This window comes from Charadrius vociferus, unplaced genomic scaffold (genome assembly GCF_000708025.1).
Source record: "Charadrius vociferus isolate BGI_N301 unplaced genomic scaffold, ASM70802v2 scaffold68, whole genome shotgun sequence".
Classification (NCBI taxonomy): domain Eukaryota; kingdom Metazoa; phylum Chordata; class Aves; order Charadriiformes; family Charadriidae; genus Charadrius; species Charadrius vociferus.
The window spans coordinates 717436-743662 of NW_009649946.1; the positions used below are offsets into that span (position 1 = coordinate 717436).

Consider the following 26227-nt stretch of genomic DNA (forward strand, 5'->3'; position numbering starts at 1 on the left):
AAAAAAAGGCTAAACAAAAAGCAAATGCTGGAATTAAGTAATATTGAGTGTCTAACATAACTGACCCAAGGGACCTTATTTTCTTGAAACCCTCAAACCCTGTGATTTAAATCTGAGCCCATCGTGTCTGTCCTAAAGAAATGTTGGGACAGACATAAAAATCTGTTAAGGTCAAGCAGAATGCTACTGGTGATTTTCACCCCAAATATATTAACAACTGGTACCCAGAGGGTATATGGTGAAGCAAACCCGAAAAGTGCCACTGATGCTGTATTTGAGTCTGGCTTATAAAATGCCCTTCATGCTGATTTTCCTGTACCTTATCTGTATTTTCTTCTTGCACAAATGGAAAGTGGGGGAGGGAGGGCATAAGGACTCTTGAAAATATTACTGGTGAGCCAAGTATCATGATTGAACAGGGATATGTCAGATAAGGTGATGGGAAGTGTAAAAAGATATGCTGCCTTTTCCCCCTTGTGTATCTTTAACATTATGACCAATGAATTTGTCAAGTGAAACAGCACAGTCGTCTTTGCATATCATTTGAACTGAGAGCTTGCTTTGAAGAAGATAAGCAGACTGTGTTGCCCAGAAGAAATAATGATGCTAATTTATCTTTGCCTGTCCTCATAGGCATAGCAGTGTGCATCACTGTTGAAAAGGAAATAGAGTAATAACTGAGCTATAGCTTGCCACCTATTCAATGCCACAGTATCATTGATGGTATACAGGGCTCTAAGAAATATGGCTGGTCTTAAAGTAGTGATTTATTTTACTTTGTCTCAAAAGTATTTGGAAAAGTTTCCTCTGATATAAGAATAGCTGCCAAATTGTGGCAGAAAAGAGCTCTTCGGCAAATTCTCCTCAGCACGAACAAAGCAACGTTGTAGGCTTTCTGCTCCATCACCATCAGAAGTGTATCGTCAAGAATGAGAAAGTCGAAGTAACATATGTTTACCAACAGCTTCTAACTATCAATATTTACATTCTGGGCATGGGAAACTTGGAAGTCTCTGTCAATTTTTTTGAGGGGAAGGGATGACGGGATGTTTTCCCTAACACTGAGTAATAGAGTAGCTTACCAGAAGTAAAAGCCTTTACAGAAGTGAGTCTCGTGTCTTGCAGTAGGTAATTGATTAATAGTTTAGTTACATGCAGATTAAAAAGATCTTTTGTGGTTTACGTACGGTTACCTGTCATCTTTCCTAGGATTTCATTGCCATAGATACTTCAGTCTTTTAACAACTTAGATATAAAAAAAAAGACTTTCCAAACAGAATAGATTTTAACCATGTATAGCTTTGCTTCAAGGACTCCAGTGAGGTTTGGCCTGTGATACCTTGTAATATATTTTACAATATATTGATGTCTGAGATCTGTTTTTTTCTTTTAATACGTGTATGTCTAGGAATTTGTAGCATATTGTTTGTGAAGTTTTTTGTTTATAGATTATGAATGGAAGGGTTTTGTCCCTGAATGGAGACATTCATGTGTAAAGGCTGTTTGACTGGCGCATGGTATGTTAGGAATACTTACTGATCTACAAGTGAATTGCAGTGGAACATTTTTCTTTGTCAGGGAGATAAAAGCATTCCAGAGCCCGGAGAGTGCAGCGATGTCACAGCGCAAGCCTCCAATCTGCAGCTGTGCAGCTATATAGCAGCTGGGGACTGTAGGAAGGCAGGGTGACAGACCCCCGAGGGGCAGCAGTGCCTCCTGGATAAGAAGGATAAGATCAGTAACAGTAAAATATTTCAGTGCTGCTATTGGGTTTCACCGAAATTTGTAGTACATTTATAAATTGCGGGTGGCTTATACTATACATATATGCAGTTTAAAGAATAATGAAGGGCTTTGTATTTAATGTGTGTATTTCCAAGATATGGTGGTAGAAAAGTTAGGTTTCTTGTATGTAGCAATTATAAATGACTTTTCTATTTGAGGAAGAGTTTTAAGTATCTATTCTTGTTCATTAGTACAGTGGTTTTCCATAACTGCCAAGTTCTTTGCCCTTTTGTTTGGAGTATGTGTAATGTGTAATGCCTTACCTTTGTACTAGAAATTACAAAGTGTTACTGGCAAAATTATCTACCTAAAGCAACTGTGAGAAAAGCATACAGGCTTGGACAAAATGTGGTGGCTGGAAGAGGTCTCTAGAAGGTGGCTGGAAAGGTGCCAAGCTGTGCTGAGTATTGCTGTTTAACCAGAGGTGGTGTGGGGCAGGCAGGCAGGAAGGTAGTCTGCACAAGAAGTTGCTGAGGTGCTTAGAGGCCAAGTGCTCCTCTTTTGTGCTTTTGTGCTGATGAGGGTGCCTGCTTGTTCTTTCCCTGAGCCTAGTGGGACAGGCCTGCTGCAGTTTTCTGGGGAAGATCAAGACTGATTTTTGCCCTCTGTATTCACAGTTGTTTATCCATCGTTTTGCTTCACTATCATTCCTTTTTCCCACTTGGTGCTCCAGCTCAGAACCTGGAAGGATGGCCCTGAAACAGCTTATAAAGGACTGCTCCCTTAACCAAAGCCAGACTTGGCTGCATTTGGTGCAAGATAAAACTCACAGAAGCCTCTCCTAGGGTTGGGCTCGGTTCGGCTCATGAGAATTCAGATGAAGTGCCGGGATGTGTGACAGGATTGCAAAAATGGTATCCAAACTGCATGACATTTAGAAGCTAGATGTCAATGAAAATCACTTTAAATAAGCGTGTCTATATTATTATGAATGTAGGAAAAAAGTATATTTGTTATATTTCCCGAAGTAGTTACTTTAAAAGGAAAATGAGCATCATACGGGGAAAGTGTGTATGTTTGTACAGAAATGCTGAAAGCCTTCCCTGCCCGTGTTGGTGATAGTGAGGACCGGGGTATGTTCTGAGACTTAGCCGGGTAAGACTGTGAGGCTCAAGGAGCTCTGTCAGGATAAGGTATCCGTGCTGTCATAGGAGTGAGTGGATTGTTTGGTTTGTGAATTAACTGAGCTGCAGTCACCTCCCATGTGGTCCGTTTGGGTCCGGCAGCAGTATGGCAGGGCACTATGGGCAGTGACTGGCTCCACTGGATGCTAGCTCCTGGGTCTCTGCTCTGTAGTAAACATTGCTACTTGATCCTTCTTTTCTTTTAAGATAGTATCTTTCTTTCCTTCTGTACTGTAAGCTATTACAGGCTTCTCAGAGTTGACTGTACACAGAATCTTAACAGTCTACCTGTCACCTCTGAAGACTGTTGTTACCTTCTGAAGTCTTCATTGACATAGTACAGTGAATGCACTTCCTTTTGGAGTCTGTGTGCCTGTCTGTCTTCCACCTTGGCACCAGATCTATCTAGTGTGCGTATGTTTTGTGTATAAATAAGAAGTTAATCTGTATGCTGCTCTTAAGGGCGCACTGTATGCCTATGAGAGTCTGAGGCATTTAAGTGCCTAATAATTTCAGAAGCATTAGTTAAAAGAATTCTCTGAGGATCTTGGGGTTTCTGAGGTTGAAGTATAGCTTGGACATTGATGAAAAGAAGTCATTAAAAAAATTAAATGGAGTGCTTTATCTGAGCTCCCTGTTTCATGACATGAAACAAGCTCTTACTAATAGCAGTTTATTACATAACTGCATTCCTTTTTTTTTTTTTTAAACAGACAGTATTGCCTAATGTAGGAGACAGAATTGTGGTTTTAATTGGGTATCAGTGTGGTCAGCGTAATGTATTTCACTTGAAATTGTTTTGTTTTGGGAAGCGTTTCCCCAGAGACTTCATGTAGGTGGCACTTGTAGTTGTTACTAGCGGTTTGAACCTTGTGACTATTAATCCTACTCTGATAAAGATTAGAAAACAAGTTACTTAAAACGATAGTGCTCACTAGCATTTGGTCTCTCTCGGGTCTTTTTATTGCTGTCCCAAGTAGAGCTGAGCTGCTGTGAGGAGCACTGGCTGTGTGTTCGCCAAACAGTAACTGCTGTTGTCTGTGCACAGTTGGCTTTGTTAGGATTTACTGCTTGCGTCTCTTCAGTATTTGTAGTCAGCGAGCAGTTGCAAGTGCTTACATTTAAAGAATTATGTTTCAAGATACCGTTTAAGGTTTTTTCTTAATCTGCATGTTACCTTGTACGTGAGAAATACAAGGAAAGCACTGGAGATTTAAGAGGATGAGAGGTTTGAGTCAATCACGGGAGCTTCAACTTAGTAATGCAAATCTGGCTTTCAGTGACCTTATTGATGTTTGCTCAAAGTAGCTTGCCCTTGGTACAAATGACTGAGCTTTGTTGTAGCTATTGTACAGGTAATGTACCGTCCCTTTAGAGATTGCCTTTGTATCCCAGAGGCAACCTCTCTTTGCTTTAACAGAGAATGCCTGTAGAAATGCCTGGAGCCAAGATAGATTGCATCAGTTTGCCTCATTTGATCATCTGTCAGCAACGGAGAGAGAGGATAGGGCAGGCAAAACCATGCGCCCATTGCTCCATCCCAGCTCTTGGAAATTTGAGGGCTTGGCTATTGGTGAATGTCATGTTCAAGCGGAGAGCTTGATACCAGAGAACGAAGGATGTGACAGCATATCTGAAAGGGTCCTGACCACTTTGTGACTTATGCCTTGAAGAGAGGTGGCAAGTGACTGTTGCAAGTTTAGGGTGTGAGGGGGTAGCAGGATCTTGAGCAGTCCTATAGGGTGGTGCAAACAGTGCTAGGCACCCATGTCTTGAGGAGATGGTATTGTATAATAAACAGTGCCATCTTCTGGGAGGAGTCGGAATGATGCCCTTGTGGTCAGCATTAAAGATGTTTTTAAAGTGGAGGGGGGTGTTGTTTGGGCTGTTTTTTTTTCTCTCTACCTAATGCTTTAAAAAAAAAAAAAATTACCAGAAATTGAAAGACAGCATTAATGTCTAGAAATGCAATCCACATCTTACGTCTGTGAATTATCACTGATACAGTCTTTAAAGGAAAGTTTTAAACTATGTTTTGGAGTCTGTTTAAAAGAGTAAAAAAAAGCTTATCAACTGCTGAGCAGTACTCCAGAGAAGTAAATCTCAAAAATAAAAGCTAAGGACTTGGTCTGCTTTGTATGCTGAAGTCCATTATTATTTTTGTAAACATACTTTGTAAAACCTAGATAATTGCAATAGCTTTTCTCATAGGAAGCATAGTGACCTATAGGAAAATGTTAAAAATCCAAAGTAAGAACGATTACTTTGCCTTTTTTTGGTTTTAAGTTGTTGTAACTCCTTCTTTGGGGGATGTCAGAAGGGAAAAAATGTTTTCTGTCTTAAAATTATTATCCCATAAATAGTTACATTTGGGAAATATTCACTGTGGTGCAAAATCTGGGATTAGAGTTACTAAAATTATCCTAGCAAGTGGAATGTAAGATTCAGCATTTACTGAGACTCATTAATGGTGTCAGATCAATCACCTGGACTCTTATTTGAAGGAAGTGAGCAATTTTAGTAACATTAATGGAACTATATGCGGGATGTAGCTGACATTGTGAGGAGGTTTTTTTGTTACGCACTTTCAAATAAATAAATAAATAAAGGAACCCAAGCAAAAAGTCAATAACAAAGTATAACCATTATGGGGGGAGGGGAAAAGAGGAATCAATGTGTTAAAAATCTTTATTGCTAAAATACATTAGATAAGGTATATCCAGAATGACAAGAACTTGTGAGCTCTGGATAGGCAGATAGTTTTGGAATTGTTTTTATTGCATCATGATTGTCTAGGTAATTTACCAGCAAAGATGCCATAGAATAATAGTTTCTTTAAAAAAAAATAAATAATCTTTTGCATGTAAATGGTAAGTCTATTCTGAGTATGTCATATTAAGCATGCTATAATCGGTACATTTTGTATTCCAGAAGGTCTCATTTTAATGACTATGGAGTCTGAGGTTTCTGGATAGTACAGTACTTAACTGTACAATTAATTTGTAGTTTAAATGGTAATTGAATGTGTATTTACTTTCTCAATATTAGGGTTAGCTTAGTCTGTCATACAGTGTTTGATATATAGAGACAATGTCTAACTTTCAGTATATTCTGAGTGTTTAACAACAACATTAATTGTTACTTACTGTGTTATCTTTGTGTTTATGCAAGTCCTCAGTATTACAATTAGGACTTTCATTTATGACATCTGAAAGTAATTTAGAGTTGACCTGTCTTACTATGTTGATTTTAAGTTATTGCTAAAAGTCGGATGTTAAAGTTTCCATTACAAGGGGCAGTGGTCATTGAGTATACCTCACACTAAATACCATATTTGCTTAGATACAAGTTTAAAATGTCTTTTGTCTTGTAATTTAGTAAATTACTTCTATGTGGTTTGGGACTGAAGTATGTATAACAATATTTTGCTGCAAACTGGCCTGAAAAAATATTTCCCTATACATTTGGAAAAGTGCATGTAGATAATCCTATTAACTCTTAACTAGTTTGAGATGGTGTTTCACTGGTGCAGTGCTGTAATGGACACAAACTTATTTAATAGATTTTTATTTTTTTTTAATTGATGGTGATTGCTATTCTTTGTGGCTTTTTAATTCTGTTTTTTTTATAATCACTTATGCTCCTGGAAGTCCTAATTCAAAACATCTGTAAGAGCTGTAGTTCAAGACAGGTGAACAACTTTCTCTGAAATCAGACTTTAGGATTTTCAGAGTGGATGGCACAGTATATTATTATCCAGGTTCCCATGAACTTGGAAAATGCTGTTCCAAATATTTGGAAAACATTGTGTGAATAGACAAGATAAGGAAACGTATAAGAAATCCTTTTTAGCAAAGGAAGAATGCAACGCGGCTGACAGTGAAGTTGTGCTCTTTTCCATCTGACTGAGAATTTCAGCAGTGTCATTCAGTACAAGAAGTGAGGTGGTAACTTAACATTAAAGTACACGCTGACCATCTCTCTTGGGTTTCCTATATCATCTTGTTTTCTGGTTGATAGGATGTAGAATAAACAAGTGGTAGTATTTCTGGAAAGACAGATCAGAAAATGTCTGGTCTTAAAACTAGTATTGTACTAATTAGAAATATTTTTGTTAGTAACTGAAAAAGTGAGCTTTTTTTACTGAATACTGCATAGTATCTATGCAAACTGCTGGATACAAGTGGAGTAGATAACTTAAGGGAAGTCATTTATATCAAAGCAAAACCAAGAATAATGTATATTGTATAGATAGTAGTTATATCCCTATAGCAATACATCTACATGTGCCAGAATGATGAATTCTGCCTTACAGCAGTTGTTGGTGTCCTGTTTGGAAAGCTACTCAAAGTTTGTTAGTGTTTTTTGTTTGTTTTTTTTTCCTACCCCCCCCACCCCAAAGTAGTCATTATTAACCTCAGTGGAGCAAGTTACAATAAATTGAAGATGCTTAAAATTTGTGGTGTCCTCTAGCCCAATAATGCATTTTTTAAAAACATCGCTCTAGAAGTCAACGTAAACATTTACTAAAACTTGAGAAAAAATTTGTTCATCAATTTCTATCAAACACAACTTACACTTCACCATATTTTTATAATTTATGGTGTGAGCTTTTTTCAAAACTCTTTAAAGATATTTATCAACACCACTTAATGATAGACAACAGGCAACTTGCACTTAATTTTAAAGAAAAGTTGACAAATGTTACTGTTTTTTGTGCCTAATGTTAAGCAGGTATTTTGCTTGGTTAAAACTCGAAGGCATTTTATTCTAGGTCCCTTAGATCTTGTGCACTAGTAAATTAATAAACCTGACTTTCTTCGCATCTTTTCACATGCAGGCAGAAGGAGAAGACAGCCTTAAAAAGATGCAGCTGATGGAGCTTGCAATTCTGAATGGCACCTACAGAGATGCCAACATCAAATCACGTAAGCATGTCATAAGCTCAAGGGTCAATACCATAGTAATATTTGCAGGTTTTGATTCCTAAAGCCACCTTTTGGCAAATGTATAGTCGCAACTGTGTCGGAGATTGGAGGGCAGTTAAAAACCAACAAAACAGTAGGTAGCTGTTGCAAAAGATCTTCTAAAGTTAAGTTATGTCAGTTTGGGGTTTTATTTTTGTTTGTGTTTCCCCCTTCCCCCTCTTTTTTTTAACAGTATATCTGAGTTGAAATACTTTCAAATATGTAATTTTAAAAATGACTACTTTACAGTCATTTTTTTCCTTAACACATATAAGGGACAATGGACTCCTTTTCAATTTTATTTTTAGCGATTTAATTTGAAAATGCTACAGATGTTCAGGATACTGTGAATACATTTTTCTGTATTATATTCCTTCCTTTCATCTTGCTTGCATGTCCCCCCCCAATGTTATGTTTTTCCAACAATTCATCAACTGATTTCACAGCTGAGTTCACAGGGATCAGTGATGTAATGAGCCATTTTTACAATTTCTTCCATTACATTTTTGTGAGAATGCTTTTGCAACTGCATGTATGCACAGGTTTACACTGGAAAATTAATTACATACACCTACTAATGACAGCATATACCTATTATATGTGATACAAATTATTTTCTCTAGTTGAAAATCTAATTTCTCTTCCTGAAAATGTAGTTGCTGATACAGTTCCAAAGTAAATTTTTTGCTGTAGCTGTGATACAGATGTCAAATGTAAGCACAGTTAAATCAGTCTTTTCACTAAGGGCCTACTGATATTTGCAAATTTGTTTCTTCACACAGTCACCATTTCAATGTTGAATATGTTAAAGGTTGGAATGCAGTTAGGTCAATTTGAGAGTGCTTACACCAGTGTAATTATTCTGATTTGAAAAGAGACATTAGCAAGGGCTTTTACCACTACAATGGTAGTGGTAAATCTTTTGGCTCTAATGAACACCGTAATATTTAAAGCTAGATTGGTTTTAAATATATTTTAGTCTCTAAATTATTGCAAATTTATGTGTAAAATAGCTCTCAGATTACCTTAAATTGATGCAAACTGTTGCATAGAAACCTTTATATTAATTTGAACAATTTATTTGTCTAAGCTATTCCCATTGGTCTATTGTATCAGTATAAGTGGGAAGATGGATTTTTTTTTTTCATTTTTTGACTATAGATTTCCACACTAATGTTCACTTTTTGATGATAAGACAATTTCAATGATTGTGTTTTGATTTTACTGAAAACTTCAAGATGTAGAAGCCATATTGGTTTATTTCCATTTAAGAAAGAAAATGAAAATTTGGGTTTTTTTTTTAAATTACATTAAGTCTGAGCACTTTCGTTTAAAAAATAAAAATAATTTAAAAACCACAACAGTCTCAAATCTGAAAAATTTCTCCCCCATTTCTCTTTTCAGATCATGTGTAAGTTAATTAAATCAATGTAGATCAACTGCAGTGCACAGAAATCTATAAATTATAACCCTTTAAGATTGATTATTACCAGCTGATGTGTTAGTGTTTAAGTTGTCCATCTTGTTTGCCAACAGGCTTCAAATAACACTTAATAAAATGTGCTAGCACCATTTTAAAAAAAAAAAAAAAAGCACCTTTTTGCTTCACCCTAAGCAACACCATAGTGAACTTTGTAACACAAAGAAAGTATGTTATTTGGGGGAATTTGGTATGGAAATCACTTTTAAGTCTATTTTATTCATGCTAGAGTAGGAGAGGAGATACATCATGTTTCTAGGTCATCTTCAACTTCACTAACCCTGGAAACTGGAATTGAGTATATGTTTAAATACAGTTTTAGGATGTATAAAAACTGTAGACTCATATGACAGCTCTGCATAACTGAGTATCTGTGGACTCTATAGTTGCACTAAATTTTGTACTCTGTATTTGATTATGACAGTATTTTCCTTGTATCTCCTGCATGCATCTCGGTCTCATGCAGTCTTGATAGCATAAATGAAGAAATATGGTCTAAATGGAGCTTTTGTGCTGTGTAACCTGTTTGAGAAATCTACCTCACTGTTTTACAATGGCTTTTTTATTTTGCATGTTCATACTTAATCACACTGGAAAATGGAAAGCTGTTTGCATTTGAATGGTGTGCTTTGGCACTGTGTGATCAGCGCATGTACTAATGATTTCCTTTTATTTTTCTTCTTTCCTACTTTTCCCCTTTTTTCCCATTCTTTCCACGTTTTGTACTGCTATCTCCATACTTTCCTCTGAATTTCTTTGCTTACTGTAGCAGCCCTTGCCTTTTCTCTTGCAGCAACAGCCCAGGCTCCAAGGATTATTACTGGGCCTGCGCCTGTTCTCCCACCAGCTGCCCTGCGTACTCCTACGCCAGCTGGCCCTACCATAATGCCTTTGATCAGACAAATACAAACCGCTGTCATGCCAAACGGAACTCCTCATCCCACCGCTGCAATAGTTCCACCTGGACCCGAAGCTGGTTTAATTTACACACCATATGAATACCCCTACACGCTGGCACCAGCTACATCAATCCTTGAGTATCCTATTGAACCTAGTGGTGTATTAGGTAAGATCTTTGTACGCGGATGACGGGAGAATATATCGCTTTTGGTTTTGTTGTGTTTGCAAGGTAGAGGTCTTGGGGCTCAAAGAAAAGAATTTGAAGCAACAATCTCATCTCAGGTATACCAAAACTGCCTAGGAAAACTGTTCAAATGGTGTAACTCTAAAACGTTTTAAACATGTTTTGCATTTATTAAATATGTGTGTTTAGTATATTAATAAGATAACTAAAAATAAAATCTTATTGTTTGTATGGCACTAGATAGTGGATACATAGGCAAGGGGGAAAAAAACAAATAGAAGTTGACATCTATTATATGTCATTTGGGCTTCCGTAAATACCAGATTTGTTTGTGCTCTCTTCAACAGAAATTTATTTCCAGTAGTCTTTGGAAGAGAGAACTTCCTCTTTTGCTGTACCTTTTTAGTAGCAGAACTGAAGAGATTGGAAAGGTCTTTGTTCAGTTTGTTGGTGGTTTTGCTTCTTTATTTAGTACACAACTGATAAAGCTCTCCTCGGTGTCAGAAAGCTGTAAATCATTTTGTAAGCAGAAAATAATTTCAGTGAATGAACATAAAGCAAACTGAAGTTCTGACCAAAGGAGGGTACAATTAGCAACTGATGGCTTCTTCTATATACATTAGATTGAAATGTCCATCATTCCTAATATTTCAGACCACTGACTTGTTGTGTGAGGCAAGGATGATAAAGCAGCCGTGACGATTCAGTTAACTAGTCAATATGGAATAAGCAGTTCCAATAGTTTCTTCCTTCTCTACCCTCTACAGACTGTAAATAATTTTTTCTCTTCAGCTTGTTCTGAATTGCATATGACCTTGGTGCTGCATAATGTTGATTTTGTAGGACTTTGATCTTAGTTTGTTCAGTGGCAGTTATTGATTTACATGAATTCTAAACGTCTCTAATGAAGACTGGACAATATGGTTCAAAGTCAATATTTTGTTGAAAGTATTGCAAAAAAAATCAGTGTTTCACTTATGTGACAAATACTTGTTGAGTTATCTGTTTGTGTGCATGTTCCCGCATTGTATTTTATACAGTAAAAAAGAAAATGTATTTCAGACTTCCGCCTCTCAGGATTAGTGAATTAATAACAAACATTTTAGTATGACAAAAGTATGCAGTAGGTCTGTCTTTGAGCAGCTTATGGTTGTTGTCCATTACCCCATAGCCAAAATTCAGTGAGTGTGATAATATCATCATTTATTCATTTCCCACAAACTTGTAAATGTTCTCCCCAGCCCTTCCACCCCCAATCTGTGAGTCCACTTGCGATATATCCTGGGGTAAAGTCACTGTCACAGGCATCATCACAGTAGCTATCAGTTGCTGGTTAGTGGCAAACCCCGCTCCTGAATTCAGTTAATAGAAAGTAAAGAAATGCATCATCCCATAGTAAGAATTTAATACGATGCAGGGAACTTTGATTTCTCACAGAATTTTCTGTAAGGAGAGAGGAGCAGAAAATTACTCCTAGAATGGCATCTGAAAACATAGCATACTTTTGGGCTTAGCACAGATGTATTGCCCAAAACAGATCTCACCAAATAATCTTATTTAAAAAAGGAAAAAGGGGGGGTGACACACCACACCCCTACTTAGGTAGCATAGAATCAATAACTTTTAATACATAAATTTTAATACATCTGCTCTGTTATCTGAGCAATTGTATGGAGTTAATTGAATTACATTGCTTTCCTGTTGAGTTTTATTTTGCAATACATTCATTCTCATTAATAGTATGCTATATTTGGTCCATTTTTGTGGTGGACCTTTAAGGCGTCTTAAAATAATTCTGTTTAAAATGGCAGAGAAATGCATCCCTATTAGTATTTTGGGGATATTGGTGTTGGGATCAAATTTTAGTTGGTGACTAACTTTTAATTCCCTTCCTTTTATCTTCAGGTATGGCTTTCCCAACGAAAGGCTAAGAATTCAAGAACGGTCTTAACTGATCCTTCATCAGATCTGAATTTTAACAAATGCTTAGTTTCAGCAGCCTTGAAAAAAGCTTGGCCTAGCAGTCAGTGACTTACTTGCACTTTTTTGCACATAGATTTAAAATAAAATAGTGCTATTAATTTGGATTAGCTCCTATTATTACAGAGTAGCTGTAATTTATGAGTGTATAGTAGTATACTGACTGCTAAGTGTTCTATATAGTGTTTGCTTTACTAATCACCTAATTCATTGCAGTTCATACTTATTGACTTAAAGTTTAAAATCACAATCTGTAGGCTTGAAGAATTGCTTTAAAACTTTTTTTTTGTGGTAGAACTGGAAGTGATCTTAAGGTTAGCAAATAATTGTCAGTATTAAAAGATGGCATTATTTAAAATAGTCCTGCTGCAAGAAAGGCACTTCAGTGAATATGTGACTAGTAAAGCTTAAATGTGCTTGGGTCTAATAGATTTCATGAAATACTGTAATTTTGGGATTGTAAATGAATGGATTAAACAGGTTAAGGCCAGGATGTTTAAAATAAATGCAATATTAATCTGCACAGATAAACTTCTTTTTAAGATTAAGATTTGAAACTACTGTGCCTTAACTTGTTGCTTTTCTTAAAATGAACTTTTGTAGTTAATGATCATTTAAATCCATTTTGATAAACCTGCTGTTAATGTTTTCTTTGAATGTTTTCTAACTTTGTCTTGGTAATTGCAATTTAACTAGGTGCGGTGGCTACTAAAGTTCGAAGGCACGATATGCGTGTCCATCCTTACCAAAGGATTGTGACCGCAGACCGAGGTTAGTTTAGTTCTGCAGTTCTTGTTTGTAAGAAGTGCTTTGAGTGTACATGAGATTTGCAACACCACAGCTGGTTAACCAAATACCGTATTTTGACCCATTATTTTTCTCAAAAAATCTGAATAGTCAATATTTATCAGAGTTTTGGGAATGCTTGCAGTTTTAAAAACATTTTGTAAACTTGGCTTTCCCAGCTCAATTAAATATATACACATTGTGATATATTCAATATAAAAGCTATAGCTGATTCCCTTTTAAAAACTATTTAAAGATCTATCTGCATCAGGAAACACTATGAATTCAGTGCTCCAATAATTAATTTGGTCATTTTTCCCCCCGTCCCTCCCCACAGTTTGTTCTTTTAATTGGTGTGGAAATATCAGATTGGTGTTGCAAAATAAAATGAATGGATGGTTGTTTAATGAGAAAGAAGTAAAGGAATAAATGCCTCCTGTCTGTGTCTGGAGAAATCTGAAGATTTAGATTCCTTTTTTTCCAATAAACTTTTGAGCCACTGTACTGTATATTATGAGGAGGATGCATGTTCTCAGATACCTGACTGAATTCAGAAAGGTAAGGGCTGTGAAGATAATACTTCAAAAGTTGTTTGAGTTTGAAGTACTAAGGGTGGGGGAAAGGAGGGTCTTTTGGTTTCTTGCCAAAATCTATTTCTTGGTATTTGCCTTTTGCTGCTAAAACGTGTAACCTGAAGGAGAAGCAACTTTTGAAGTCCTGTTGGTGAGATGACATCCAATATTTGGGCATCTCTCTTTAACCCTTGAATGGAAAGTAAATCTTCATTTTTCTCCTGTTCCTCAAGTGTAATGCCTTTGGACCCCTGAATGAAGTATTTAAGCTTATTGAGAAAAGTGCTATTTTTCGGTTTATTGACATTGGCTAGGAAGCAGTGTGTGGGCTGAATTCATATCCCATCCCTGCTGCTGACTCACTGGGTTTCGGCAAGTCATTTAATCTCTCTGTGTATGTTTTCCCATCTGTAGAATAAGGATAATAATACTTCCCTACCTCACAGGGGTGTTGTGGGGGTTCTTGTTTTGTACAGGGCTTTGAGGATGCAAAGCGTTAAGTGCCAAGTATTATTATTCTCCTCTCATCAAAATCAGTGTTGTGCAGGCTTCCATGATATTGTAATATTCAAAAGTCAAATTCAGGTGACAGATATGACATCTCCTAACATTGACTACACTTCGCTTCTCTCAGCCTCCCATAAATTAACTACAAGAAACAATACAGATTTCAGTCAATACAGTAAAAAGGGCCCTCCTGGATATTTGCTATATTGATGTAACGCTTTTATCTCTCATGTGTAAGGATCTTACGCTTTACGGAAAGTGTAAAGCTGATAACAAGACACTACTTCAGTTTTCTAGAAGATTGCTTCTTTTATATCACTGCACACTATTTGCAGCCCATTGGCTTGTTCTCATTTCTTGAGAACTCTTCAATGGGCAACAGGGTATAACCAGAATAAGGTCATAGCCCATGTTTACCCCACCGCCAAAATAAAAGGAGGAAAAAAAGGAAATGGAAAAAAGATTAAAATCTATCTCTGTCAAGAGTAATGGGTGGTAAGGATTTGGTTATCTTTGAAAGTTTGACCTGATGTTGCAAAAATCAGTTTTTGCTAATGGTCTTTCATGATCTGCTGTGGTAGTTTCAGGTGACACGTGAGACTGCCTTTTTGTTTAATAAGATACGTGCCTGAGACAACTAGCAATGTATTTCACTGATAAAGCATGGGGAGGTGAGGGGTGGCTGCAATACCAATTTGTAGTCTAAGTGCATCCTTGTAGTGTTTACTAAAAATAGATTTTAAATATTTAGCAAAGGGCCTAGATGTTTTATCTGGGTCACTTATAACTAAATGAAATTAGTAAGTGGTATCATTTCACCTTTTAAAATACAGCCATTTTCTGATAACTCAGTGTTCATATCTAGCCATATTGGAAGCCCGCTGTCTTAAGAAAAAAAGTACACATGGCTTATCTCCTGTGGAGTAAGTCATGCATACCTCTCTATTTTAGCATGAAAACCATGCTGATATTTCAGAAGAAAGTGATTTTAAAGTCTTAACTAAATAATCCCAGTGTGTATTAAGAAACTTACACAAAGGTAATTTTACAACTGTACTTCATTGTATTTTGAATTTTAAATCCTATATTATCACTGCACAGATTTAACAGTTTCACAAAAGGTTTTGGAGATGACTTTGTTGGGCAATAAAACAGTTTCTATTAATGTATTAAAACTACGTTGTAGAATTAAAATACTATCAGTATTTACCATATTCACCTATTTGGTTGTTCTGTCACCGATATACTTCTATAGCTAAAGCCATGAACAACAATGTCAGCAAACCGAAATACTTTTTTTTTCAATGCGAAAACTTTTTTTTATGTAGTTAAATGTCACTAAATCTATATTCACATTCATTGGGTCTGAAGTTGTTTGTTTTGGGTTTTTTTAAATTCTAAATTGACTTGCAAATGACTTTGTAGTACTACTGCATTCACTTTTTAAGTAGGTTTTTATTCTTTGCATTGGTTGTTTTGGGTTTTTTTTTTAGAGATAAGCACTGCATTTAAAGCAAGAATCCCCAAATGTGTAAATGTTTTACTCTTACAACTAAGCATTTAGAATTGGTGAAGGGTTGAAAAATATAGCTCATTTTAACGCAGAATAAAACCCCAGTTTATAAATAATACAAAATTGAATTTGATGCATGATAACAGAGAGACTGACTGATTTAATTGTAATAAACTGTAAATGGTGTTGCACAGTTGACAAACCTGTGTGTACTGTAGAAGGCCAGAGACTTGGCAGAGGATGTATCACAGGTGTACTGGTATTTTTAAAAGGTAGCTTGCTTTGATTATAAACTCCACAAGAAATATTAATGCTGAGAATTTTCTTGAATGTTTTATCCAAACCAACTGTCACATAATTTATATATAAAATTTAATACCATTTAATCAAAATTGTAATCAGTCTCAAAATGCTTTAAGACTCTGTTTCTAGTATACCTGTAAAGTGGTGAGATTGTGCCACATAAAATATTTATTTTTGCTTATTTTTGAAAGAGCCGTTTTAATTTAAACAAACCCCACTTAGTATAATTCTGGAAAAATTCAGGGAGCGTTTGGTCTCATTTACATTACAGTAGTAACTTTTCTTAGTGTTATGAACTGTATCCTAAATGATAGGCCATTTTTATTATGTGAAAGTAAATCAGCCCACAAGAAAGATTGCTAAATCGATGCTATCTGTGAATATTACATGTACTGGACTTCATTTTATGTAATGGCACAAATCTGACTTTGCACTGAATACCTTTCTCACTTTCATCTCCTCTGCCTTAGTCAAAATGGCAACAGTACAAAAACTTTATCAACCTCAGAATTTATTAGCTATAATTAAGCTGTTGAATGAGTCTTAAAAAAAAAAATCTATAAAAAAATCATACTACTGTTAAGTGGACCAAGTTTGGTGAAGGAGAATGTGAGAGAATGATTAAAGAAGGAACAGCTCAAGAACATTGGGAATGATAACTTTCCACTTGAGAATTTTTTTATGTTTTACTGTAATTTGTTTGTGGTTTTGGGTTTTATTTTTTGTTTTGTTTTTTTGTTGTTGTTGTTGTTTTTGTTTTGTTTTGGGGTTTTTTTTTGCAAAAGAAAATAGTATTTACAGGTGGCTTCTTTTAAAATATAAAAATATAAAGCAAAAAGGAATGTATATGAAATGTCAGATTTTATTGTATTTGCAGAATATTAGCTTTGAAAATGAATAAAGAGAGCTGTTTGTAGTTTTAAAATGCCTTATTAGTGTCAATTAGATATTTTCTCTATTTTTTGATGTACTTAGAGCTTTTTAAGTATAGACTTTAAAATGGCAGGACTTTTACAGTGTTTACATGCAAGTGCATTTTATAAGTGTCCTATATGTGTAAAATAGTATTTTGAACGGGAAAATGCTGGCTAAAGTAGCAGGCTGAGCGTTTTCCTGGTTCCCACGATGATGCCTACATTGCTAGACTACAGTTTAGTATTGCTTTGTATCATGAGGCCAAGAAATTCCATGTTGTTTGTAAATAGAATAAATGAAAGGCAATAAAAAATTTATTGAACAAAAACCCTTTGTTTGGCCCATAGTTTGTTGAACCAAATTGTTTCTCTTAAGTCCAGAATTCCTTAGATGACTCCATTCTTTTAACAACCAGTTATTAATAATCACATCCATCATTAATAGTTGCTTTAATGCTTGCACCTTGGGAGGTACTAATGCTTAATAGCAGTCAGATACTGATGCTGTGCACTGACTGTTGTTCCAGAAATCTTCTACCCAGTTCCAAAACTGTTCATTGTTTTTTGTTTTCCAATTTCCTTCATCGACTGCTACTAACCATTAGTCGTTAGTCGTATTTTATCTCTATTTCTCCTGTTAACCGGTTTTGTGGGAGCGGGCTTCTCCTTCACATGTCCAAATCATGATGGAGGGCTGTCATGATTTTATTGCATTCTGTAGATGGTGTCGATCAGTATGTCAGAATTAAACATGCTTGTTTTTTTTATTAGTTGTGATTAGTTTTCATGTTGTCATTAAGCCGTCACTAGCTGGAACTAATCTCTTCTCTATCTTTTCTTTCTTTTTTTGTTTTGTTTTTTTTTTGTTTCTAACCACCCAGCCGCCACCGGCAACTAACCTATGACCTTCTGACCTCTGAACTCTTCACCCAATGATGACCTGACCATGCCTGCCTGCTGATCAGTTAACTGGTAAACGCCTTTGCTTGCCTGTCTTCAGTGCAGCGAGCTGGGGCACTTGTCCGTTCGTCTTACCATCTAACAAAACAGACAAAGAAATTGTTGTCCTCCAACTCCGCTTTTTGTTGTTCTCCTGTTTGGGTGAAAGTGGTTCTAGAACCTGCACTGAATAGTAGTAAAGCAATAAGGTCCAACTCATCCCTCCGCACTGATCATCCTCTAGTGTCCCGCCCCAAGCGAACGGTAAGGAGGCCTCGCACGAGATGGAGACAGATGTCCCTTAACTACCCGATGACAGAGGCAGTTACTGTGAGAGACTTCTAGGAATATTTTTCTTCTCAAAAAAAAAATTTAAAAAAAGAAAAAAAAAGAAAAAAAGAAGTCAAAGCTCTCTCTGAATGTACTGTGTGATGATGCATCATGCATGAACCTTTGGTCAGGGATGTCATTGGGGAAGGGATTCCAAAAAGTATTCAAAATTTGATACGCTGTTTAGTCACTACCGGTGCCCGGAAAGGGCAGATGTTGCAGCCTTTTTTCTATTGCCTGCCAAATTGGATGTTTTAAAGGAAAGTGTGCCATGAAATGCCGATTACGATGACTTTTCAGAACTACGTTAATGCAGAGAACAAAACAGCAACACTATTAAAGCAAAATCTGAGTTTAAATTATTTTAACCATATTTTAATCTCCTTGGAAGATTACATGAGAACAAGGTACATGCATTATGTGTCACATTACTGGGCAAACTGTTCAAATATTTTTTTTAAACCTCCCTGTATAGAAAAAAAATTCATTAAGGATGTAAAAGCCATGCTTGCCTATTTGCTGTATACATGTAATGAAATTGTAGATAAAGTGTAGTGCATTGAAACAAAATGAACAAAAAAGTAGATACTTTTACTATACAAGGGTGCTGGTGCAGAAAAAAATATATTTTTGGAAATGTAGCATTTTATACTTTCAAGTGTTATAAAAAAAGAAAAAAAGAACAAAGAAACCCTTTATTTCATTAAATGATTTTTTCTGGTGGTTGTCAAGAAACAAAAGACCAAAAGAGCCTTTTAGTCTTTCTTTTTTATTTTTTAAGTATTGGAATAAGTCTAAAGAAAAGGAAGTGCCTTATTTTCTTCATGGTCATTTAGTCAAATGTCTTGTATAATCAGCTTCTCCCTCAGACAAGTTACTGCATGCCACTCAGTCGCCCAGTATGTGAAAGAAGCTGTGAGGAAAGACAAATGATGAGTTGACCGTATTAATTACCTGATTTTTGCCATACTAGTGTGATGTGACTTTGCCAAAATCTCATTACCTAAAATATTTGCTAAGTTTTCGTCAAACCAGCCCATCGTTATTTCAGCCACTCTACTTTTTAAATCATAGCAAATGCCATACTTGTGCAATGTAAACCAAAGGGTTCTGTGATACAGACTGTCTCACGCTAAATGAGACTATTAGCTGACAAATGTTTGTAGAGCTGGAAAGCGTGTCATTTTTGTTCGGGGATGGAGAGGAGTTTTCTTGATTTTTGGTTGGAATAAATAGATATCAAACACAGGAGGCTTCGGCGTTGCCCAGAAAACTGATGTTGTGTGGATAATGAAATTGAAAGCGCTTAGCTAGTTTTCAGTTATAGTCTGAGCATGTCCCCGGTTTTTACAAGCAGCTCCTGCAGGGGCAAACAGCATGCAAGTTATTTATTTTTCAGCTCTTCTTTGACTATTGTTAGATCCGCCCGCTGGCTTTTCCTCCTAAGATAAGCAGGAGAGGGACATCAGCTAATTGTTTGAAGTCCAGCTGTGCTTTATTTTTAACCTTTATTTCCACATGGGATTCACGTAGCTGGGCAATTGCAAGAGCTGAAGCTGTTGAACGCACAGTATTTAATCCTGAAAACATTAAGTATTATTTCGCGTGGGGCTCAGTACTAAACTTGGCAAATATCAGGTGATAACTTTATTCCCCTCTTGTCAACTTATTCTCCTCCTGCAAATCTTCACAGCTTCCAAATGAAAGGTCAATAGTAAGCTAAGAGGGCTTACAGTTTTAAGCACCTGCATGGTGACCTCATCTAACATCTTGTCTCACCTGGAAATAATTATCAGTTTATTTACTATGCAATAGACATTCATCCTTTCGTATTCAGCTAGCTTTTTGTTTATTGTGCCACTGGCTTTGTCTTCCTGTTACACATACAGTTGTGTTGATTTTACTTACAGTATATGCTGTGCCATTTTGATTTTATTTTGGTTGGTTGGTTGAATAAACTTGCGACACTCAAACATTTGAAGAGAGATTTGCTAAAACAATACCAGTATTTGATCCAGTTTCATCTCAACTATGATAAAACCTGGACATTTTAGATGTTTATCAAAGGTCTTTTACTGGGGGGGAGGGGAAGTGTATGAAATAGATGTGTGACATGTGAAAGTAACGTTTGCTCTGAACAAACTTCTGAAAATTTAGTTGACAAAATTTTGGATCAACTTAAAAAAAAAAAGCATGACTTTTGAAATCTCTGAATGCCTTGGTTCTCAGTATTATCATTCTTTAATGACTTTTTCTTTATTAAAATAAGTAGTTTTAAGACTTCTTTCTGACAGTATTATGTAATTTTTTTAGAGTGGGTAGATGGGAGTGTCGCTTGTATGTAACCGTACAGATGACATGTATTTGTCTATTCTTTATTATCTTAGTAGTTTCATGCTATGTATGTACCATAACCAACCTATTGCCTATGAGAAACATGTAAGATAATGTATTTACAGCCATTGTTACAAGTTTATAATGTATTTTTCTATCTTGTTTTATATGTATGTTATATAACATTCAAAAGAATTTTTTTCCTGATTGAGAAAAAAGGATACAAAATGCAAAACCCACAATTTTGATAACTGAAAAATTGCCAATTGTTTTGCAGTACTTTATTATATTGGGTGTGTTGTCTTTCTTGGGCTTTTAGTTAGCTACTGGATGAATACATTAGACATTTGGGTTTTAGTTGGGTTTTTACATAGCTTGCATTTTAATTCTTTGGTTCTTTGCTGTTTCTATTAACCCATAGCATTATTTTAATAAATGTTATAATACCAACCTACTAACTCTGGACTATGTCTGTTTATTAACCATTACATGTTTAATTAAAATAAACAAATAAAGACGGAAGAATGTAAAGTCTTGAGTTACTGGACTAACCCTGAAGAACGTGACCACAGATAACACAACGTGACTTGTTTTTATGTTGTTTGTCGGCTGACATTCTGCACACTACTATTAAGTTGGCTTTGGTCATTCTGGCCTTTTACCTTGGGGAATAGGTGCCAGTAGAAATGGGAACAAAGTAGCATTTTTTGAGGCATTCTTCTCGTAGAGTCTTGCCACTTGCCTTTCAGCATCTGCATTACTAATTCCACACTTTCTTTTTCTTTCTCTAAAATAATTACTGTCAGCTCACAGCAAAAGAGCAAAGATGCCAGTGTATTGGTAAATCATGACGGTGTACAGAAACCAGTTTGATTCTTTGTTGAACCATTCAGAGGTTGCAGTTAATCTCATAGGAATTTGTGATTTGTTGGTTTTGGCACCTGATTCACTGTTGCATCATGTGACATTTCTAAGCACAAAATCCTTCTAGAAAGAATTGCCGTACATCGAAATACAAAATCTGGGGGTTTTCCTTGCCAAAAGTGCCTTATTTTCTTCATGCCATGCTATTTTTAAGTAACTTTTATTTTTGTACTTCTGCTATAGTCTACCAGTATTGCCTAGCTCAGGGGAGTACAATTTCTGTAAGCCAAAGGTCAAACTGGATCATTTCCTACTGACTGCAGAAAGTACGAAAATACACCTTTTGCTAAATTACTGAGCAACAGCCGTTTCAAACTCCAGGGCTGCCCCTATGTGATCTTTATCCCTGTGGATGACTGTAGCAACATGAGTGCAGGGAATTGAAATGGTGAAAATGCTGTTTTGAATGTACATCTATGCAAATATTTTTACAGAAACATTTCTCTCTCTTAAAGCTTCTGCTGTTTGAGGCTCCTTTACATATCCTAGGTCATACTCCTAGGTTTGTAATTTTAAGTGGACAGTAATTACAGCTAATGTCGAGGGAGATCCTCGATGTAGATAACTCTTCAGATATCAACGGGTTTTGTGAAAGCCCTTTTTTTTCCTGTAGATAGTAACAATTCAGATGAGTCTGCGTCAGTTCAGATGCCTTCTTTAATTTATGATATTTCAAACTACGTATCTTAAAATCCATGTGATATAAAATAAAGAGTTCTCATAATATTAGTAGTAATTAGAATGCATCTTTATTTTATGGAGAAAAATAGTTTAGCTCTGATGAAGATGTTTGTTTAATTAATTAATTAATGGCATGTTGCTCTTTGTGTTACAAAAATGTAGAGGTACAGCTGAAATATCAACACATTGAGAATAGTTTCACTTGTACAGAAACCTTTTTAATTTAACAGATCATGAATATGCTACTATCCTGAAAGTTGGCCACAGGCAGATGATAAAAATTAGACACAAAAGATAAGATGAGGACCTCTTGATTGGATTGGCACAAGTGTCATTTCAGAGCCAATAATTTATATTCCTAAAAAAATTTACCAGAGGCACACATTTAAACTTGGTAAATTACTCTCTCCAGTTTAGGTGAAACTGTTCACATGGGACAGAAGATTATATTTTATATTGAATAATACTTCTATTCCCACAACTACTGCTTTTCTGTAATAGTTGTATTATTTTATGTTTTTATTGGATATGAACTACTGTCATACTTTGTTCACAGTGCATTTTCATCTCATTCTTCAGTATATGCAGTAGTGAAATTTGCTGTAAGTTTTGAACTACTTTTAAGCTGAAGGACAGCAAAAGACCTCTAAAATCAAAATTTTGTGCTAATTGTTGTTGTCCACCAAATGCATTTCTCAGTTTACCTAAGTGCCTGTCTGAAAATTTAACTATTTTATGCTTCCCCTGCTTATAGGGAAGAAACAAGCTATTTTTAGAACTGAATTTGAGGATGGCTTCGGTATGGCTACATCACTGAAGCTAGGTTGTTCTTTTCCTTTATTATTCTTCTGGGGGTTAATTGTGCTAGCATTTGAAAGACTGTATATTACAAGTCAATTAGAAAGTTGCTGTTCCACTGGGATTTATCTTAGAGTAAATCTATTTATTTTTAGTAGGTCAGAATATAACCAAAACCATCATAAAGCCTTTCAAAGTAAAATCTGAGCAATCCTATTCACTCCTTAAGAGTGAACTGTTGTACCAAAGTACAACAAATTTGGTTTCTCTGAGAGTTTTGGGGTTTTTTTGGTGTGTTATCAATCCAGAATATATTTCATAGAGTCTTCAGGGACCTCTTTCAAATGTTTTTAATGAACGTATGTTCAGTGTATACCAACAATATTGATATTTTATTTGAACATATCTTTAAAAACTATGTCCAAAATCTACACATAACGAATGGTATATTCCCAGATTGGACTTTTTGAGGGGGACCACTAAAAAGTTTTCTGCCCTGAAAACGCAGGGAAACATTTAAGTGTGTTGCCATCCATTAAGAAATTAATTTAACTTGGGGGAAACATACTTACGAGTATACGAAACTTACTTCTTTGTGCCTGGGTGAAAATAGCAGTCATCATAAATAGCACATTGTACAGAATGGAATCTGAGTAACACATTCCTAGGGTTGAAAGTACAGAATGTTACTGGAATTTCTATTTTGTTTTTAATGTATTTGATATATTTTTCTAAAACACTCTTAATGGAACACTGTCCAAATAACACATGAAGCATAACATTAACACGTGGTAATCAATGTTGAATCAAACTGGTTAACGGAAGTACAGTGCTCTGCCTTCTATGTGCCTGCGCGCTAACTGCAGGTGCCGTGGTTCTGCATAGGAGGCGGGTGTTAGGCACAGCAGGTCGCAGTGCTAATTTCTTGGTGCCAGCATTTCGGACGTCCGTCTTTGACAACAGACTAACTGGGGGGATCGGACTCCCAAGGCAAAGATTAACTGAGATCTGGAACTCGTAGAAGAATTAACTGAAAAAACAGCAACAACAAACCAACATATATACATATATGCTTTGACTTGTATTACGGCAGTTTGTGTGAAACATTTAAGGTTTTGTTTGTGCAAAATAATGTATTCTGAGGGGAAAAACAAACATGGACATTGCCAAAACACATGTAAATAAAACACCATTTATGACTGTACATTATGTGCAATAAAGTAACTGGAAAAAGTGCATGTACTTTATCCTCAAAAGCAAACTGACAGCTCTCAAAGCTGTAGCTATAGTTTTATTTTCTGAAAAGTTAAATTTTATTCTGTATCTAAACAGCAGAATAAAGAATGTACATTTTTCACACTTCAATTTTCATTAATGCTTTTAGCAGTGTTCTGAAAGATGTTAATTGTTGAAGACGTTTAAATTTTCATGGTCATCTGATTACCAGGGTATTTTTTGCTTAACAGTTTCTTACTGCATGTGCTGTTGTTGTCGTCTGTAACTGTAAATGAAGCAAGTATGCATTACATACCGTAAACATGCAATACGCATTTTGAACAGAGGGTTGTGGATGCACCAATGCTATAAATTTCTTAAAGATGACCAAGTGATTTTGATGGTATTGTACTTCTGTAAGCATGACTGTTAGAATTGCTTAGAGCAAATAACAAAGAGGAGTGCTACTTTGTAGTAAAGCTAACATACTGGTTTGGGTGGGAGGTTCTGGTTACTGTAGAAAATGAAGACAATAAATCTGCCACCTTACCTAGTATGAATCTAGTGGGAAACACATTTACGAGAAGAAATACATTATGGTCTTTTAACATTTTCGTTAATATTTATGCGATGATATCTCGTTATAGTTTAAGACCATTTCTCTACCAAGGTATTCTTTCCTAAAAAGTCCTATTTTACACTATTTAAATAAAAAATTGTTTGCTTCAGAAGTTAGTGTAAAATAGATAAGGTTAAATGTGCAGTCTTTCGAAGTCTAGTAGAATAGGGGAGAGGAGGCTAAATACCAAGGTTTAGGTACACTTCCTCTCCTGCGCTCTTTCCAGCAGGAAGAAAAACTTGGCATAACTAGCATTCAAAGATACCTTCCATGATGAGTCTCAACAAAGTGGTTGCTTATATGAGCTAGCTTTAATCTCCATAGTCATAGAGTGTAGAGATGGTGTTCGGCGTGTGCCGCTCGAGGCAGTAAAGCAGCCCTCGACATCTTTGCTGTTACTCTGGATGCAAACCCAAGCACGCCTGGGCACAGCTGTCCTGGCTTGAAGTGTGGGTGCAGCCTCACGTTCCGTGCTGTCTTTGGCTGCGCTGCGCAGACCCCCTCCTTCAGCCAGCCAGACCCCTAGAAAACAGAACCGAAGTGATCTTCCTTATGTCTTGCCCCAAGCCAGTAATAGCTGTTTATGATCACGTTCATGCTAGGAATTGCATTTATTGGTCTACAAATTAGTGTTAGATGTGGAATTTAATGACTGGAAAATTTCTATCAACAGACTTTACTACTGTTCTACCAATGCTTTCTGCATATGTGTTGGTATGTTTATGGAGGATCGCCTAATGTTACTAGATGTCTCCTGGATGTTTTTACTACGGTTACTGTAGTTCCCTTGAGGAAATACAAACTTAACCATTATCTATGTCAAAATAATGAGAGGCATTCATACCTAAGGGTGCAAAATGCAGTGTCTGAAATGAGAGCCTTTCACTTTGACATTCAGGTCTACAGGCAAAAGTAGAAAGAGATTGTTTTCTTAGTATCCATGTCAAGTTCTCAAACAGTTAAAAGTAGACAACTGACAGCCAGTGCCTGTTGAGTTGAACGCTTCTAGAAATTATCAACCACAAACAACCAGTGGCTCCCCAAACTATAAATTTTGAAGTTTTTGTTTACAAAATAGCATAGCGTGTATTTGCCTTTTTTAATTTCTGTCAGTGTATTTTCAAAGTGTTTTCATCTTCAGCAGCAAACAAGGTTGACTACTTTGAATAGTAAACTGGATAAACTCAGATGTGTGGTTCAAAGAAAAAACACCAAATAATGGCACACCTCTCAACATCGCATCATTTCACCAGCTCATCGGTAAATGAAGGTGCTTTCTCTAAGTTTTTCTCTAAATTTGTGAACCCGTTATGCAGACAGGAGGTTAAGCAGAGAAATTACTTTAGTTAATGGGACCTTTTCAGAGTGAATC

General features: G+C 36.0%; 1 protein-coding gene across 4 annotated transcripts in view; it reads left to right on the plus strand.

The window, feature by feature from the left end:
- The window catches only part of QKI (QKI, KH domain containing, RNA binding), a 123960-nt gene extending 105644 nt beyond the window's left edge, over positions 1 to 18316 (plus strand). Inside the window, exons 4-7 of one of the 4 annotated variants that reach the window (XM_009891444.1) lie at positions 7750 to 7837; positions 10126 to 10422; positions 13117 to 13191; positions 17897 to 18316. In XM_009891444.1, the coding sequence (XP_009889746.1) occupies positions 7750 to 7837; positions 10126 to 10422; positions 13117 to 13191; positions 17897 to 17913 (477 nt within the window). In that variant the 3' untranslated portion in view covers positions 17914 to 18316. The remainder of the gene's footprint in view (positions 1 to 7749; positions 7838 to 10125; positions 10423 to 13116; positions 13192 to 17896) is intronic. The other 3 variants (XM_009891446.1, XM_009891443.1, XM_009891442.1) reach the window with 3 other exon arrangements.
- Positions 18317 to 26227: the final 7911 nt, after the last annotated feature.